The 17,900-nt window shown below is 40.3% G+C and overlaps 2 protein-coding genes and 1 long non-coding RNA gene across 4 annotated transcripts in view; 2 read left to right on the top strand and 1 right to left on the bottom strand.

Annotated features, from left to right (window-relative positions):
- The window catches only part of MYEF2 (myelin expression factor 2), a 26,399-nt gene extending 21,690 nt beyond the window's left edge, over nt 1-4,709 (top strand). The window contains 3 exon segments of the mRNA XM_048865989.1: nt 905-1,104; nt 1,186-1,237; nt 3,901-4,709. Coding sequence (XP_048721946.1) covers nt 905-1,104; nt 1,186-1,237; nt 3,901-4,064 — 416 coding nt within the window. The 3' untranslated portion in view covers nt 4,065-4,709.
- Nucleotides 4,664-17,412, bottom strand: SLC24A5 (solute carrier family 24 member 5). 2 transcript variants are annotated; one of them, XM_048865988.2, is made up of 9 exons: nt 17,345-17,412; nt 15,746-15,925; nt 13,284-13,367; nt 13,076-13,179; nt 12,660-12,760; nt 11,066-11,349; nt 10,104-10,310; nt 5,492-5,593; nt 4,664-5,075 (listed from the first exon to the last, which is right to left on the bottom strand). In XM_048865988.2, the coding sequence occupies exons 2-9, from the start codon at nt 15,810-15,812 to the stop codon at nt 4,747-4,749; spliced, it is 1,278 nt and encodes a 425-aa protein (XP_048721945.2). In that variant the 5' UTR covers nt 15,813-15,925; nt 17,345-17,412; the 3' UTR covers nt 4,664-4,746. The 2 variants fall into 2 exon arrangements, with proteins under 2 accessions (XP_048721945.2, XP_048721944.2); XM_048865987.2 differs by lacking the exon at nt 17,345-17,412 and adding an exon at nt 16,738-17,090.
- Nucleotides 17,347-17,900, top strand: part of LOC142073396 (uncharacterized) — a 171,664-nt gene continuing 171,110 nt past the window's right edge. The window contains exon 1 of the long non-coding RNA XR_012670245.1: nt 17,347-17,900. This is a non-coding gene — a long non-coding RNA (uncharacterized LOC142073396).

Raw genomic sequence — 17,900 nt, 5'->3', positions numbered from 1 at the left:
AGTTGAAAGACGGTAATGCCTTGCCATTGGCTATCTTGGATGGCACATTAGGAAATCCACCTCGATACTCAAGACATGTGGATGAAGTTGAAGCTCCTGCCTTACCTGAATTTTAATTGTGGATTCATTAAAATTTTCAATAGGATATTTATCTTGAGTGCCAGTAGTTTCACACGTCTGACACATAGTAATGTGCTTTAAAATTGCATTTAGTGTTGGAAAGTCCAGGTTTCTGATATCAAGTAGTGGCTATCAATGCCAATCCAGTTTAATATCCAAAGAACCCTTCCTTTAGAAGATGATGCCATCAGGTAGATAAAAGTCTGTGTGTGTATTTGCATTCAGGAAAACTGACGTATTTTTATTTTGCCTTCCTGGATTATAATTCTCGAATTATCCATGTTCTAAAACTTCTACAGTATTTTCATTTCATCTTTTTGGTCCACTGTGTGACTTATTAGTGAAATTTGAAAGTCATTGAACTTTCAATTCCTGTGAGGTTTATGGTGATGTTCATTGGAATGTTTTTTATAGATACAGTACTAGTCTGTCAACACTTCTGTATTTGCTACTTGGTATCTTATTGTACAGTACTGATATTTTGATAATTCAGAAATGTTCAAATAAAAACGTCAATTTTAGTAATTTGCAAAGAATGTAATAACCGTGATTGGGCTAACATGCTGATATTTGAATCCGCTTGGAGCTTATATGAAATATGACAAACTTCATTATGCTCTGTACTAGATCAGTTTTCTTACCTAAAATGACGGCATTTTCCCTACACAAGAGATCCAGTTAGTTAAATTCACTTACAATACAGCTATAACTTGCATTTAATGTAATATCATGAAGTAAACTTATTTTTATTTCCTGAACATCTTCTCTTCCTCTCTCTGTCTAGGTGGTGGAATGGGTGGTATGAATAGTATGACTGGAGGAATGGGGATGGATCGTATGAGCTCCAGTTTTGATCGAATGGGACCAGCTATGGGAGCTGGCCTGGACAGGAATATTGATATGGATCGAGGATTTGTGGCTGGCCCGATGGGAAGTGGTGTGAGAGAGAGAGGTTCTAAAGGCAACCAGATATTTGTCAGAAATGTAAGCATGTGAATTTGAACAAACAGCTATTTTTTCCACTCTTGTGTCTGTATATATTATTAATACCTGTTTTCATTCTAGCTTCCATTTGACTTGACCTGGCAGAAGCTAAAAGAGAAATTCAGTCAGTGTGGTAAGTATATGGAAGGCTGCAAATATTGTCCTGCATAAGCCATAAAGTCAGAGTTTAACAAATGTCCAATCTACAAGGACAGTGGGATGTAGTTGTTGCCTAGGCAAAATGTTAACTAGCCTGAAAAGTAGTCTGGCCAGCCTTATCCTGCTCACATATGTTAATTTCTGGGAAAATTACTGTACTAAATTTACCCTTGCGACTTTAGATGTGTTTTACAGCTGGAGGCAGATTGTTTTTGTTCAGCTAGATGGGCCTAGTCTGTGTATTATCTGAGGGCTGTGGCTTATTAAAATGAATAAAAGCATTGTTGCTATATTGTTTGGCTTTGTGTATGGAAGACATGCAAGATTGCTGTGGATATTCAACATAGCATTGATTTATGCAGGTAATTCAGAAAGCCTTTATGGCCCTATTGCTAAAAATGCATGAATCATGGGGCTTAGATGTAAGAACAAACACCTTGTTTCCCCCTTTGAAAACTCACTTTCAGAACTCAAAACCTAATTGGCTTTTTTACTTTGTGGGGGGAGAGAGGAGGAAGAAATAATTCTCAGCATAGCACTGTCATCTGATATAATGAATAGACAGTCATAAACATTTGTGCTGTACAAATGTGATAGCAAATGTACATAGCTTTTGTCCAAGAAAATGAAGTTGCAGATATTCCTGCTTTTGACTTCATGCAAAGATGTTTATTGCTGGGATGTTATGGGTACATCTACACAGCAAAAAACAACACAAAAAACCTGACTTGGGCTGGCTCTACAGGGCTAAAAATAGTAGAGTAGACACTCCCGCTTGGGCTCTGAAACCTGTGGGGATAGGGGAACCTCAGGGCCTGGGCTCCAGCTTGAGTCGGAACATCTACACTGCTGTTTTTAGCCCTGTAGTGCAAGCCTGAGTCAGTTGACCCAGACTTTTAAGACTTGCTTCTACAGGGGCTGTGGGTTTTTTTTTTCTCTCTGTAACCTCTGAGACTTGGCAGAAGTGCATAAGATAGTAAACTGTTTTCCAGTCTCTTGTGGCTATTTTTGTACCTAAACGTTCTTCCTCTGGGCTATCTTTTTTACTGTTTTACTGTTGTGCTTAGAACCCATAGTTATGGATAAGACCTCCATTGTACTTGGCGTTAAAAAAACACAAACCAAAAGATGGTCCCTGCCCCAAACACAAGTTCAGTAATAACCATTTTTTGCAATTGCTCTAATCTCAATAGCCACCTTCTTTTCATATGTAACCTTGGTAATGTTGCATCTTAAAATTTAGAAGAATTTTGTGAACATTGGAAGAATGTGGAATTAAAATGTGGAAAAATCTTTACAAGTCATTCTGCAGATATTAGTATAAAGGAGAAGCAGGGAGGGGAACTGAGGATATGTATGAAAACAAGATCTCTGTTTAAGGGCTGTCTAAATACAGGTTTTTTTGTACTGCGTTAGCTATATCGGTTTCTAAACCGATAATACTGGTACAACCGCCTAGTATAGCTGCAGTTATACAGTTATAAAGGTGCTTATACCAGAATAGTTTTTATTCATAAATTTACAGAAATAAGCTATACTGAAAAGCATCTTTACCTGTGCCCACAGCATCCCTGATTCTAAACGATGCAGTTTCTGTTCAGATTTAACTAGATGAGCCCTAGAAGTGCATCTGCTTCTCTTTGACAATCTTCACAGCAGCTAACGTAGTAATTCTTGAATGATTTTAAGAAAACAGTGATTAGTACAAATCAGCAAAATCTGTATATCCTGCAAATGTCATTAAGTGACTAAAAATAATATCTGTCTCTAAATGTTTCATCTCTTTCTGTGAAAAGTCAGTCTTATATTGAGTCTCTTAAAAATGAGGCCTACATTTTAGAGAGGCTTGTCTACTTGTGGTGGCTTGGCTGTATTATCATGGTTTAGCTAAAAGGATAGCTTGTTATGAAATGTCTTTCTTAAAACAGCCAGTTAATGACTAGTTTTCTGTCTTGGGTGCTTTTTGAAATCTTAAGTCTTCTAAAGAAGTGTATTCAGGATAAAGGAATGTCCATCCGTGAAAAATCAATTAATTCTTATTTCGATAATCACTCCAGTAACAGAACTTCCACTCCGTTTGATCTGTACTATGATTTTTACAGTAACGTGCACCTAGTAAGTAATCACTGTGTGATAGCTCAAATCGTGGCTGAAAGGGCCTCAAAACTGGTCTTATTCTAATGGGATTCTTCTGTTTGTGCAACTGAGCTCAATTAATTCAAGCAAAAGCATGTTTAATTCTATACTGGTTTCAGACAAGGACTGTTGCTGTTTGTGTGGACCGGGGAGTTTTCATACTCTGATTCTTGTCTGCTGTTTTAACACTTACTGAAAGGAAACATAAGTAAACACTACCTGAATGTATTGGAATAGCAACTTTTTTAATAAAAATGTAAAGCAGTTAATTAACACCTCAGATTGACCCAAAGATTCAACCTGCTGTAAAATGGATACAAACCTTATACTTGGTTAGCCCATTTGATGGTAGTATGTTTTCTAAAGTGTATTTTAACATCTAATCTTAGATGCCTCCTAAATTTTTTTTAAATGCCTTTCTACTTCAATCTGTCATTGGATATCTAACTTGGTAGTGCAATGTAGCCTTTATAGTAACTGCTGTTTAACTTATTTATTCAGGTCATGTAATGTTTGCTGAAATAAAAATGGAGAATGGAAAATCAAAAGGCTGTGGAACAGTCAGGTTTGACTCACCAGAATCTGCTGAAAAAGCCTGTAGAATAATGAACGGCATAAAAATCAGTGGCAGAGAAATTGATGTACGCTTGGATCGCAATGCATAATTTAAACTGTATTCAGGAACATTCCTATGTCTGTTTAGCTTCTATATCCTAGTAAGTCATTTTTAGTAACATTGTATGCTTACAAAAACCGTAAAAACAAACTTTTAAATCCCACCAGCCTTTAACAGTATAGTGTTTAATATACTGTGATTCTTGTTAACTAAATCTTACTATGTTTGGTTTTTAAGGACAGTTTGCCCGATTTTCAGAGGTACTGAACACCTGCAGTCCTCTTAAAGACATTTTAGAGAGGCTGTGGATGCTTGGCACCTCTGGAAAATTAGGCGAAGTGTCTCTAGTCATTCAGTTTAAATGAATGGTTATACTGTTTTTAATAAAATAAGCCATTTTCTCTGTTCTCAAGATTGCATAGTGGGATTTGTTTAGTGTTTCAGATTCCCCCAGCTTGTATCAACATTGTAATGTAAAAAATTAGATGTCCTTTCCAGAATTTTGGTTTTATATATGCATTGTAGTCACACTGTAATTCTTGACTCTAAAAGAAAGGGCTCCAATTAGGCTGTGATGTTGTTTTATTTTTAAGATTACTTTTATGCCATGATTTAGAACTTCTGTAAATAAGTTTTAGAGCCCAAAGGGAGTTTTGGATTTTTTTTATTTGACTAAATGAAGAAATTGATCCTCTCTCATTGTTTTGTGTCTTCCTCAGTACAGTCACTGGCTAAAACTTGCCACCACAGACCTTTACAGGATTGTTCCCTATGATCCCAAGTTCATATAAAATTGACAATACAGCAAATGCTAAGTACATTACTAGACAGACTGCTCCCAGTTTCTTATCTAACTTCCAGCCATTTAGGTGAACTGCCAGAAAAATAAAAATAATGGAACAAATAAGAGAAATAGCTGTGTAAGTCAAACCACTGCTATTCACTTCCACGGGTGCTGATGTATCTATGAAGGCAGTTTTTATAAACCAAGGTACTCCCAAACACAGCATATCGAATACATTGGATCCTACAATGTTAGACATAGCCATATCTCCTTTCCCTGCAAAACAAAAAACACCAAGTGTCCATTCATTTTTATTGTACTGTAGAAAGAATTTTCTAAGCATCTCCCTAAACTATGAGCACCTACATTGAGATCACTTGATAAAGTAAACTATATACTACGGGCCTAAAATCAATCCTGTTGGAACACAATTAAACTTGCAGTTTTATAGCAATCAAACTTTTCCAAACCCTTTCCTTCCCCCCCTCCCTTTTAAATTTTGGAAGGCTAAGCTACAATTGACTTTAAGTGAACTTCAGTATTTAATACTAATGAATTTTGTTTTAGGCAAACAGTAGCAGCTTTATGATTTGCTCTGACCCTTTCAGATATATTGTGTGTGTTGAGACCTCTCTGCCCTAGCTCCGAAAACAAGTTCTTAATTGAGTGAGCATGAATGCTGAAATTCTTACCTTTCCTAGCCACCAGTACACTTGCAACTGTGTCTGGTATGCTTGTCCCTGCTGCTAGTAATGTAAGACCCATTACTGTTTCTGGAATTGCCAGCGTATCACCTGTAGTGAATAAACAAGGATACTGAGTAACAACACGTTTCGTAGCTGAAGTCTGGCCTGAGGAATCTGGTATGGATCTGTGCTTACCAGAGAAAGAAAGGATTGGTATTTGTATGCTAATTCCAAAAGGAATCTGTGGGAGCCAGTAATTCAGGATAGCTTAACTTTATTTACTGAAATCTTACACTGACTTTTTTCTTAACTAGTCAGTGGTTATTTACTAATGGAACAAGCACCTATCAGTAACATGATGTGGAATTTGTTTTCAGCTTTGAAAATAAATATGCCCACTCAGCTAGAGGTAGAAGGCTATTACTGACTTCCTGCAGATACAGTACAAGTTTGAGGTTTGACCATTGACACTTTTTGAACTGCTGAAAATAGACTAATCCCTTGTGTTCTTTTGGCATTTTATCACATGAGTTCTGGAAGTCACATGAAGCAGTAACCTCTTTAATCATTCACTCTTGAAAAAAGCACATGAACTCCCTGGGGAGACATATGAAAAGACTTTAAATAATCCTTACTACTGTACTGTCCAAATTCATTGCTGTGAAACTTCACTTCAGTCAAAAAAATGTAACTTTCCAAGTCTTAGTAGTCATACTTAGCAAAATGCTAAGTAAAATATAATTGCAACACTTCTACTTATTTAGAAGCCTGCGTTTCCCACCGGTAAATACTAGTTTTCTCACATTAACTTCAGTAGCAGTACACTATTTTCTTCCCTGCTAGCAGCCATTAATACTTTGAAAATGGATTAACTTCTCTTCATCTTTGTGCTTCAGTTGCTTACCTAAAATTTAAAGCTAGAACTACTTAACTTGGATTTGAATTTATCTTTTGGGGCTAACCTTGAGCAGCCTTTAGTTTTGATTTTATCGTCAAGCAGGTGTTGTCTCCATTTGTTTCCCCTAATGCAGTATTCATAAAACTTTGGGAGAAAGTTTGAAGGATTTGATCTCTGTTTAAACTTTTAACTTGTTTTTTAAAGGCTAATTTAATTCACTTTACTGAAAAGTGTATTGTCTACCTCTACATTTTTTTTGTAGTGGGCCTTTCATCCACAATAGTAAGGGTTTTGACAAACAGTAATAAGCAATTTTGTTAGAACAAATTATGCAGTGGATTGTCTGTAAATTTAGGTGTGCTGTAGTTGCATGCCAGATACCAGCTTAGGTCAGTTAGAGGCAAAACTTAAAAATAGGGAATCTAAATCTGCTGCTTCTCTGTTAGAAGTGATTGAAAATTATTCTGATCTGGGATTTGTAATGATCCAAAGCCTCCTTCCCCAGATTAGGGGATTAGTGTAGGAAGAAAGTCATCTTGTAAACCAAGACTAAAAAGTAATGGGCATGACAAGGGAGAGCTGAAGCATGAATCTCTTAGTCTATGGCACAAAGTGCTAGATTCTTGCCCTAGAAGGTAAGATTGGAACCTAAACGGAAGTAGGTCTGATCTCTTTCCTCACTACATAGTTTTATCAGCTTCTAGTTAAAGTGCAGTTCTAGTCTGGTAAGTGACAATGTAAAGATGGGACTAATACAGGGGTGGGCAAACTACTGTCCGGGGGGCCACATCCGGCCCTTCAGATGATTTAATCCAGCACTTGAGCTGGGACTTGCATGCGCGCAGCAGGGCCATGGCTCCCGGAAACAGCGCCATTTCCCCTCCAACTCCTAAGTGTAGAGGCAGCCAGGGGGCTCCACATGCTGCCCCTGCCCCAAGCACCACCCCCACAGCTCCTGTTGGCCAGGAACCACGGCTAATGGGAGCTGCAGGGGCATTACCTACAGACGGGGCAGCGCGCAGAGCCTCCTGGCTGTACCTCCACGTAGGAGCCAGAGGAAGACATGCCGCTGCTTCTGGGAGCTGCTTGAGGTAAGCGCCGCCTGGAGCCTGCACCCCAACCTCCTGCCATAGCCTTGATCCCCCTCCTGCCCTTTGAGCCCCTCAGTCCCAGCCCAGAGCACCCTCCTGCACCCCCAACCCCTCATCCCCAGTCCCAGCCCAGAGCCCTCACCCCTCCCACACACACCTCCCAACCACTCCCCCACCCTGAACTCCTCACTTCTGGCCCTACCCCAGAGCCCTCACCCTCTCCCGCACCCTAACCCCCAATTTTGTGAGCATTCATGGCCTGCCATACAATTTCCATACTCAGATGTGGCCCTCGGGCCAAAAAGTTTGCCCACCCCTGGACTAATACATACTAATAGGGAATGTGAACATAAGAATGGCCATACTGGGTCAGACCAAAGGTCCATCTTGCCCAGCATCCTGTCTTCCGACAGTGGCCAATGCCAGGTGCCCTCAAGGGAATGAACAGAACAGGTAATCAAGTGATTCAGCCCATTGCCCATTCTCAGCTTCTGGCAAACAGGCTAGGTATACCATCCCTGCCCATCATGGCTAATAGCCATTGATAGACCTATCCTCCATGAATTTATCAAATGTTTGTTTGTTTTTTTGCTAGATTCTATTCTTTGTATGCACCAGAATTAAGTTCCAGTATGCTAAACCTGTACAAACCCCGTGAAGTCCAGGGGTAGGATAGGTATTAGTGCATTACCTTTTACAAAAACTGATTTATGAAAAGAAAAGAACCCAGGATGAATATGTAGGGCTATCTAAAGCTTTATCTTGTAGACAGAACAAACACAGTTTGAAGTCCGTGAGACACAGACCCCCCCTTCCAATAGCACTTTTAATCACTTTTCAAAGTAGACCAACACTCCACCCTGTTTGAAACCTTGGCATATCCACTTTCACATTGTCATGGCTCTAACTAGCAGATCAGCAATAGCTCTCACCTGCAACATGGGAAAGATTGTCAAAGATTCGTAGCTCACTACAGTAAGTTACCGCTGTAGCTCACGAAAGCTCATGCTCAAATAAATTGGTTAGTCTCTAAGGTGCCACAAGTACTCCTTTTCTTTTTGCTTTTACCTAGTTATGAGTAGGATGTGTTTTATAAACAATGAGAGAATGTAGTAGGTGCTGAATTACCTCTATCAGTACACTAGACCACTTGACAGCTAGTTATTTACTTTTGGTTGTATCAAACTACACAAGCCTCTGTTGGCAGGATTGTTTTTCCTTAAGACATTCAATTAGACTGAATTCAAAACAAACTTAGTTGTGAATTAGTAGACTACATAGGCAGACTTAAAGGAGCTACAAAGGAGAAATGCAAGGGTTGTAACTTCCCCCTTCCCCTTTGCTTTTTGAGATGTAAAGCTTGAAAGGCTTGTCGGTTTTTGGTTTGTTCTTAAAATTTGAAATTTCATGTCTACCCTGAAAGCTATGACTAGAGAACTAGTCAAGTTATGCCATGTGACTGAAAGTTTGAGCAACTGAAAGGGGGAAAACAGTCTAGTCAGCATTCAGAAACTTTTTTTGCTTTTACACCTATTTAACTCCAATTGCTAAAACTCTGAGGAGACAGGATGACTTCATTAGATACTTAACACTTCTGCCCCTTCACTTAAGATGTGAGTTCATGAGACTGACAGAGTACTCTAGTTTTCCCTAGTTTGCTAGACACACATGATTTTTAAAGGTTTAAATCTCTCTCTCTCTCTCACACACACACACACACACACACACACACACACACACACTTCAAGCCTCCCCATCAAAGCAGCAAAAAAGGAAAACCTGAAACTTGTTAAAACCCTTTACTTGTTGCTAAAGGTACTAAAATCAATTAATTTCTTTAAATGACCATTATTGATCATAGCCTCCTAATTGATGCTTGCAAGGAAATGATATTTAAAGTTTAGTGATAATTGCTCTTGTATGGTTTCAGAGTAGCAGCTGTGTTAGTCTGTATTCGCAAAAAGAAAAGGAGTACTTGTGGCACCTTAGACTAACAAATTTATTTGAGCATAAGCTTTCGTGAGCTACAGCTCACTTCATTGTATGAGAGGAACTGAACTTTTATCTCCAGTCTTGGCAGATAAATTTGGTAACTTTGATACCTGCTTGGTAAATCAGTTTAAAATAATGCTATACCTGTAATGCTGTTTATGATCTTAACGTTAGGTAGAACAAATCCATAATTTTCTGAACAATTTGAGCAATGAAGTTGTAAATATTTTTCTCAAATGCATTCATTGTTACATAGCCACATGAGTAGATGCCCATCACCTAGATTGGGAAGGCTGATGGTGCAGCCCAATGGTACAGCCAAGCTCAATTTCCAGAAAATATTCTTCTAGGGAAATATCAGACCAAGAAAGAAAGTTAACTATGAAAACGTCTCAATGCAGTCTTTAGGTAGTTCTGAACTAGCCCTTTTCAAAGCAATAACAGTTGATTTATCTTGTTAACCACTCTTTTTGGGCAGTAGGTGGGGGAGAAACTTGAGCTATGAACATGCAGTCTGAGGCTAAGCTTTTTCAGAAGAGTACAGAATTAAGATCTAACCCTCCCCCGTTGTGAAAAATCATTCATTCCTCAGTGATTGAGTCAGTTGACATGATATAGCAGCAAGTAAAGTACATACCAACTATTGTTACCATCCATACAAGGACATATGTAAATGCAGAAATCCACACAGCTGACATGAAAAATGTCACCATGAACCAGTTTTTCCAAAACTGTCTTCTGCAGTCTGGTATGGTCAAATAGAGTAGTGTAATAATAGGAAGAGATAACACCCAGAGAATTCTTTTTAAATCTGCTTCAGGGATAGTGAAGACACTTGGAGGATCTGTTGGAGATTAAAAGGTAAACCATTTTAAACTATCCCTGTAATGAGGCTATGTTTGTGTATAATCTGATAACCTGACTTTACTTGTAAAAACGATGGGCAAAAGCATACAAAAATACAATCTCAAACAAGATTTCCCTTTCTTTCGTCACTAGGAAAAGCCACCTGAGTTATTCTGCTTACTTAAGTAACCTGAGCTTCTTTGTAATGGGTTTGTTTGGTGCTTTCTTACTGAGTAACTAGGTGCCTAAGTGAAGTTTTTCCATAGGTACCTGATTAGTCATATCAGGGCTGTCACTTTCTTAAATTCCTGCCTCAGAAGCGTTAATCAGATCCATACTATAGCACATCTTTTGGGGCTATAATTAACTGCCTGTTTCACAGAACACCAGTATCACGCAGTTAGTGCAAGTGGCAGTTATATCAAATGGAAGACCTATCAGCTGAGCTGTTGAGAAGTTTCAAATATGAACTTCAAAGAATCTCAAGGAAAGTTACTCTACCCATCAATCATAGTTCTTCTGCTGTGGCTCAAATGAATGACTGCTCTGGCATTCTTCCAGTGGATAACTTTATATAACCAGCTCTGTGTTTTGATTTTGCTAAAGGTCAGATTCCAAGAAGGAATAGTAGTGTATTACACTCAACTAGAGTTCTTTCATGGTCTAAACCATTTGAAATTAGTCTTACAATTTACTCAACCCCCACTCCCATAATTAGAAACACACGTAGACTGGTAGAGGCTGTATTAATACCTTCAGAAATTTCATCAAGCCCAAGTAAACTTATAGAAAGCTGTGAGTAGTCTGATTCGTCATGAAAATTTCCACTATCAGTTCTTGATTGTCGACAAATTAGTGGTTCACATTCTTCCTTCCAGCCAATTAATGGCTGCTGTTCAGTGTTTTCTTCCATAGCTTTTGCAAAACAAGTACAGCAGGGACTAAACTTCTTCATAATATATTGATTGATTTTAATATCAAAACACAGCACCAGAATATATAACCCATAAATCAGCAGCAGGGAAGCACCTTCATACCTAGAATAAAAATTGGATTTTACATAAAAATCCAACTCATTTTTATCTTCAGTTATTTTAAAAAGAAATTGATGTTTAAAAAAGCTGTTTTAGCTTAGTAATACTTAAGTGACTGCCCACTGAGGAGATAATTAATTGGCTTTGGCAGCAGAAGGAAAATAATTGGAAACAATTAAACATATTTCCCCAATGCAGATTATCAAAGATTTCTGGTTTACCAGGACACACGTTATGTATAGATACCATATTGGAGACTGTTTCTCCTTATTTTACAGCTATTTGATTAACAGAAGACAGCCCCAGTCCCACAAACACTTATCTGCGACAGTATTCTGTAGTCTTATGGAACTACTCATGCGTAAACATTTGCAAGATTGAATCCTATTATGTTAATCAACAGAAGGCATGGTCTGAGCTCTGCTTAGAAGCCAGGAACTTCAGAGTTCTATTCCTGGGTTTAGCTAATTTGCTGAAGGCTACACAGAGGAACTTATTTGTAAAGAAGAGAAACTAATCCAAATCTCTTCTGGAACAAATGGGTGCAACTCCATTGACTTAAATAGAGTGTCGCCCCTTTATATTAGAACTGAACCCACAATTTGTAAACTCAGCTCACAAGGATGTTGAGGATTTTAATAGTCTTTGAAGATAAAAATGCCAAATGAGTGCAATGTATTTAATAATGAACATGGAATAATGACAGCTGGTAGGTGCTTCCATTACCCAGTTAAAGAAAAACCTAAAAATTCAGCTCTCACGCATATTGCAGGCTAATTTCTGTGGGAAAGAAGAAAAGTGGAGGCTGAATGGTTCAGGAAATTGGTAATTAAAGACTAAAGCCTCTCCTCATAGGTTCAAAGCCAATTAAGGTCAATATTGACTGAAAATAGTTACCATCTGATAGTTCAGCAGTTCATATGAGTTACTCAGTCCATTTGATAATGGACAACTATCTCAAGTCAGGTGCACAAAAGAGAGGTTAACAAAGGAATAGACTATGAAGACTAATGGTTGTGCAAGAGAGAGGACACCAGAACAGGTTTGAAGTTCAGTGCAAGGAAGCCTATGCTGGTTGAGATTTATAAGCAGGAACTCACAGAATGGTTAATGCAACAGCCTTCATGAACACTGAATTCAATATACAATTCTTAAAGCCAACAAGATATTCATATTTGTCAATGTACTATACAATGAACTTCAGATTGGGATACTTGAGGTTAATGCTTGATGAAAAAGTGACAAAATAAACTTTGATTTTTACACTCACTAATTTCCAGTCAACATGAATTTAACACAAATTGTGCACTTACCAGTAAATTCTGCTGTCAAATATCATTGCAAGGACTGCTGCGGCACTAATTGCATATGCCAAACAGTCTCTAAACAGTGGCCAACAAGACAGCCTCGAAACCTGCAGGACACAAATTACTTTTTCAAATCTGTTGTAGTTCTTTCACCAGCTACTGTACATGCTGCCTTAACGTTTCTGTATTGATATGTGACTAACTTGGTTCTTAGGAAATGATTTAAATATAGTAACTCAAAAGTAATTTAAAAAAAATCTTTTTGGGGAGTTATCTGCTGATTGATTACATGCCGTTTTGCTACTGAGTAATAAATTGAACTATTATCATACTAAACTTGCTTGGACTTTTGTCAGTAAACCATAGGAAGTTACCATCATTTGGCTCTAAAGAGAGCCAAATTATATCCGTGTTTTACGTACCACACTAGATAACAACCCACAAGCTGCACAGATACCGAGAAGGTTATAGATTGCAGATCCAAGGATGGTGCTAACTCCAATGTCTCCCTTTGTCACGAATACCCCTGTAAGCAAAACAGTGTTTAACATAGTTAATTTCCGCTTTTTAGTTTTTTTGGGCGGATGGGAGATTATATATTCAGAATTGTTAAACAATTGTTCGTTTTACCTAGAAAAGCAGTGACCAATTCAGGAGCAGAGCTACCAGCTGCCATAAAAGTTGCTCCAGCAACATCCTGAGACAGGTCAAGGGCTGAAGATGGAATAAAATACTTACTATTAAACAAAAGTTACACCTCTAATCTACACACACTACTTACAACTAATGTGTAAAAAGTAGCTCCTTATATTCTTCGCAGAAGAAAATTCATTTATTGGTTGCAGAATAAGCTATAACACAGATGCTTGGAGACTTTTGTTTGAATGTCAGGAAGACAACTGTTCAAGAACTTCATTTATAAACTTTTCTAAAGACTGGTGCATAGGTTTTAAGTGTTGAAATAGTTTTTGCTGTAATATAAGTGCACAAGATTTATAAACGTGTAGGATTGGGACCTTTATTTGTGGGTGAAAAATGTAAAGTCAGATTTAAATCCAAGTTCATTGATGTTCTAGATGTTACTTGTTTGTATCTACTGTTGTGAGGAAAATACACTCCTCAAGTCAAGCATCAGCAACTCAGTGAAGCATAAAACTGACAATTAGTTCCTGCTTCACTTACTTGCTGAATCCATTTGTAAAATGGGTATAGTACTACTTGCTTCATGGATATATTGTGTAAGGCTTAAGCCACGTCTACACTAGTAAGTTTACAGCGGCACGGCTGTACCGCTGCAGCTGCGCTGCTGCAAGATCACTTGTGTAGCCATTCTATGCGAACGGCAGAGAGTTCTCCCATCCACATAATAAAACCACCTCCACACACAGTGGTAGCTATACCAGCAGGAGACGCTCTCCTGCCAACATAGTGGTGTGCACACTAGCACTTATGCGAGTGAAATGTATCTCCTCGGGGGTGTTATTTTTCACATCCCTGAATGACGTAAAAATTTTGCTGATATAAGTGGTAGTGTAGACATGGCCTTAGTTAAGCAGCTTAAGATTCCTTTAAGCATAACAAAACACGAAGTTACCAGCCCACTCAGGATTGGGCATTTTATGCAGCAATTGTCTCTCTTAATGAATGGGTTTTGGTTTTAATCGTATGGGGATGAAGGAAACTTTAGGGCTAAGTTTACCACTAGCTTTTATGGCAAAACTCCCATTGTTTCCACTAGCACATACATTTGGTAGAAGAGGTCACCACTGTTCCTTAACATTGTGTCCTTATGCTCTTGGAAATTGTCAGGTTATTTATTAGGTAAATTATTTATGATTCTAACAAGTTAACAACTTTGTTCCCCCCACTACTTAAACTGATTTTAAGTAAGATATTTCTAATGCACCCAGCATCTTACTATATAGGCACTTAGCTAGGAGATATCTACTGTAGATAGAGAGAAAGCAAATGTGTGTACCTGCCCTTCTGTCCTGCTGCATGTGGGATGATAGAGCCAGCAGGGAGTGTTGATCATCTAGCCTGAAACACCAGTCTTAGGACTTCCCTGAATTAATTCCTGCTTCAACTAGAGGAAACCTTTTAGAAAAAATCCAATCTAGATTTAAAAACTTCTAGTGATGGAGATTCCCCTACAGCTCTGGGTAAATTGTTCCAGTGGTTAATTACCTTATTACAATGTGCGCCTTTATTTAGAGTCTGAATTTGTCTAAGATATTGTTACACTTTGCTTGTTACATTGAAGAACACGGTATTACACATTTTTGTTCCCCATGTAGATACTTGGATTGTTAGCAAATCACCCTATAACCACCTATTTGATCAAACTAAATATATTGAATTTCTTGACTCTTTCACTATAAGGATAGGTTTCAGAGTAACAGCCGTGTTAGTCTGTATTCGCAAAAAGAAAAGGAGTACTTGTGGCACCTTAGAGACTAACCAATTTATTTGAGCATAAGCTTTTGTGAGGTACAGCTCACTTCATCGGATGCATACAAGGCAGTTTCCACAGTATGCATCCGATGAAGTGAGCTGTACCTCACAAAAGCTTATGCTCAAATAAATTGGTTAGTCTCTAAGGTGCCACAAGTACTCCTTTTCTTTTCACTATAAGGAATGTTTTCTAATCCTTTAATCATTCTGGGGCTGTTTTCTGAACACTCCAGTTTATCAACATGATCTATACAAGAGGAATCCCATTGGTACTAGTGTGTTTTGTTAGCTTTTCCCAGGACACTGGTTCCTGCAGAAAAGTTTATCTGCCTTAGTCTAGAACATCTGGTACTTTCATTTTTAAAATCACTTTAAAGTTAATCACTTTATTTAAAATATTTTCTTTTTGGTGTTAAGCCTGGATGTCAATATTACATCTCCTACACTCCTGTAGTTTAGCAGCCAGAAGCCCACTTTCCCTGTACATTGTTTCCCAACTAAGCTAAATATTGAACATCGAACTTTCTGCCCTTATTTCTAAGTTGCATTCATGTTGTGAAACTCTGCCAAGAGAATAATCTTGCCAATAGCTGTTCAATTTTACAGAAATCATTACTAGGACTTAAAAAATAACTTACATTCACTAATGATCTCTAGAGAAGGAAGGAAGTAATCATCACACACAATGGATACAGCCATAAACATGTAAAGGATAATTATGAAATAGATAATGATCCCCCCATCTTCTCTCTCCTGTTGTGTAAAAAATGCGTCAGGAAATTCCGATGAGGAAGAGGGAATACATTGTGTTTTATTTTCTGAAAAGAGAATACAAAGGTCTTGTGCATATTATCAAACATAGTCGTCTCCCCCAGCTACAAAAGTTTTGAGGATGTCTTCAATGGAATTCTGGCTAGGTGGAACGTAGGAACTCATTTTAAATGATTTGTTCTTAATTTTTGGAATCCCCAGACAGAGAACTGTTGCGATACACATAATGGTATATATTGTCAATGTTTCACTCCTGCACACAACTCGGTGCAACCTGCACTGAGGAAAGCCAGCAACCCAAACTTGTTTCCAACCCTTTGTCTAATGAGCCTTTGACACACATCCCTTTCTAGAGCAACCAATGTTCAGGTATCCCGAGGTTTCCAGTACAACTCTGACGTCCAGATAAGACTCCAGAGAGGCAAAAAAACTGGGGTGGGTGCCATGTATTGCCCCGGAAGGTTTGCTTAAACTTAGACATTTTCCAACCACATACAGGTCAGGCTGGAGTTATTCCGGCAAAAGAAATAAACGGCTCCCTTCCAACCGCGGGGGAGGAAAACAGCCAGCGAAGGAGAGGGAGAAAACTTAGGCCCCTACTGAAATAGTTGAACAAATTTGCCTTTCTTAGCAACTATAGTGTGACAAGAAAGACCCCAAGCTCTTTCCAACGCTTCCCCCCCGGGCACTGTGTGCATCACCGATTGAGTAGCTGAAAAGCCCCCGTAAACCAAGCGGCCCATGCGAGGGCTAGTCGTGGGGCTACTGCGCTTTTCCCACCCAGCGCCCCTTTCCTGCGGAGCGGAGCCGCTCCCGAGGTGTGAACGCAGCCGGCTGACACTCCGCGCCCCCAGCCTACCTGTGTCCCCGCGGAGCCGCTGGGCGGCAGCGCCCCTGCGAGGAAGGTGAAAGGCGGCCAGAGCCCCCAGGAGCAGCAGGACGGAGGCTGCCCGGCCTCCTCTTGCCCGGTGCCTCCAGCCCTGGCCGCAGCCTCCCTTCATCGCGCCGGCCTCAACCTCGCACTGAGCCGCCGGGGAGGCGCAGAGGGGATTAGGGGCCGGCGGGATCATGTGAGGGGGCGGTTTTGGCCGCTTCCCCTGGGCGCGCAGCGGCGCGGAGGCAGGGGGTGAGGAGCTCGCCTCCTGCTGCAGCTCCGGCCCCGAAGCCGCCCGACCCGGGCTCGCTCTCCCGGCTGCTGGCGCCCCGGACCTCAGGCTGCCCGTCCGGGGCCGAGCGGGAGGCGCACCACGCTGGGGTGCCGCTGGGAGGTGCGGCTGAGTTTCGGGGCCTCGCTAGTCCCGCGGGGTGGCTGCTCCTCGCCCCACGGTTCGGCAAGGAGCCAGGACTCGGGCTGGAGTCCCCTTAGCCCAGGCTGCGGCTGCCAGCGGTAGATACAAGCCATAGCTAGGGCTCCCCTCCGCCCCCATCGCCAAGCTCCCCCCGCTTCTCCCAGGAATTGCCCCCACCGGCGCAGGGCCGAGCCCGCTCGCTGAAGGGCGCCAGGCACCAAGAGCCGCCCACAGGCAGCCCTGAAGTTCTGGGGGAGGCGCGGATCTCCCAACGGCTTCCGGGCCCCTGTGCTCAGGCAGGACCCAGGTACAAAGCTCTGTCCAGTTGCAGACTGGAGGCGTAAGCCGTTATTACTAACTGCCCTTCGTTTCTGCAACTGTGGAGAAAGCATGTGACATGTTGGCACCACCAGTGTTGCGCTGGTGCAAGCTGCTGAGGCTGTGTAAATGTTGGGATGGGACGGAGATTTAGTGTAAGCTGCTCTCCTTCGAATATGACTCTCTTCCTTGCACAACTACTACAGCCTCCGCTTAGTCCCGTTGGGTTGTGCCAGAGTTCCCACGCTGGGTGAGGCCAGTACCAGGTTTGTGGGGAAGAAGACTTCTATACCCGTCAGGTGAATTATTCAGCAAGAGTCACAGTGAGATCAAGCGCACAGGCCCCTGCTTCAGAGCCTGGAACCCAAACTTGTTTCCAACCCTTTGTCCAATGATGTTTCAACATTGAAATCAG

This window comes from Caretta caretta, chromosome 10 (genome assembly GCF_965140235.1).
Source record: "Caretta caretta isolate rCarCar2 chromosome 10, rCarCar1.hap1, whole genome shotgun sequence".
In the NCBI taxonomy this organism is placed as follows: domain Eukaryota; kingdom Metazoa; phylum Chordata; order Testudines; family Cheloniidae; genus Caretta; species Caretta caretta.
The sequence above is the reverse complement of the archived record's forward strand: the minus strand, read 5'-3'. Positions and strand labels throughout refer to the sequence as shown.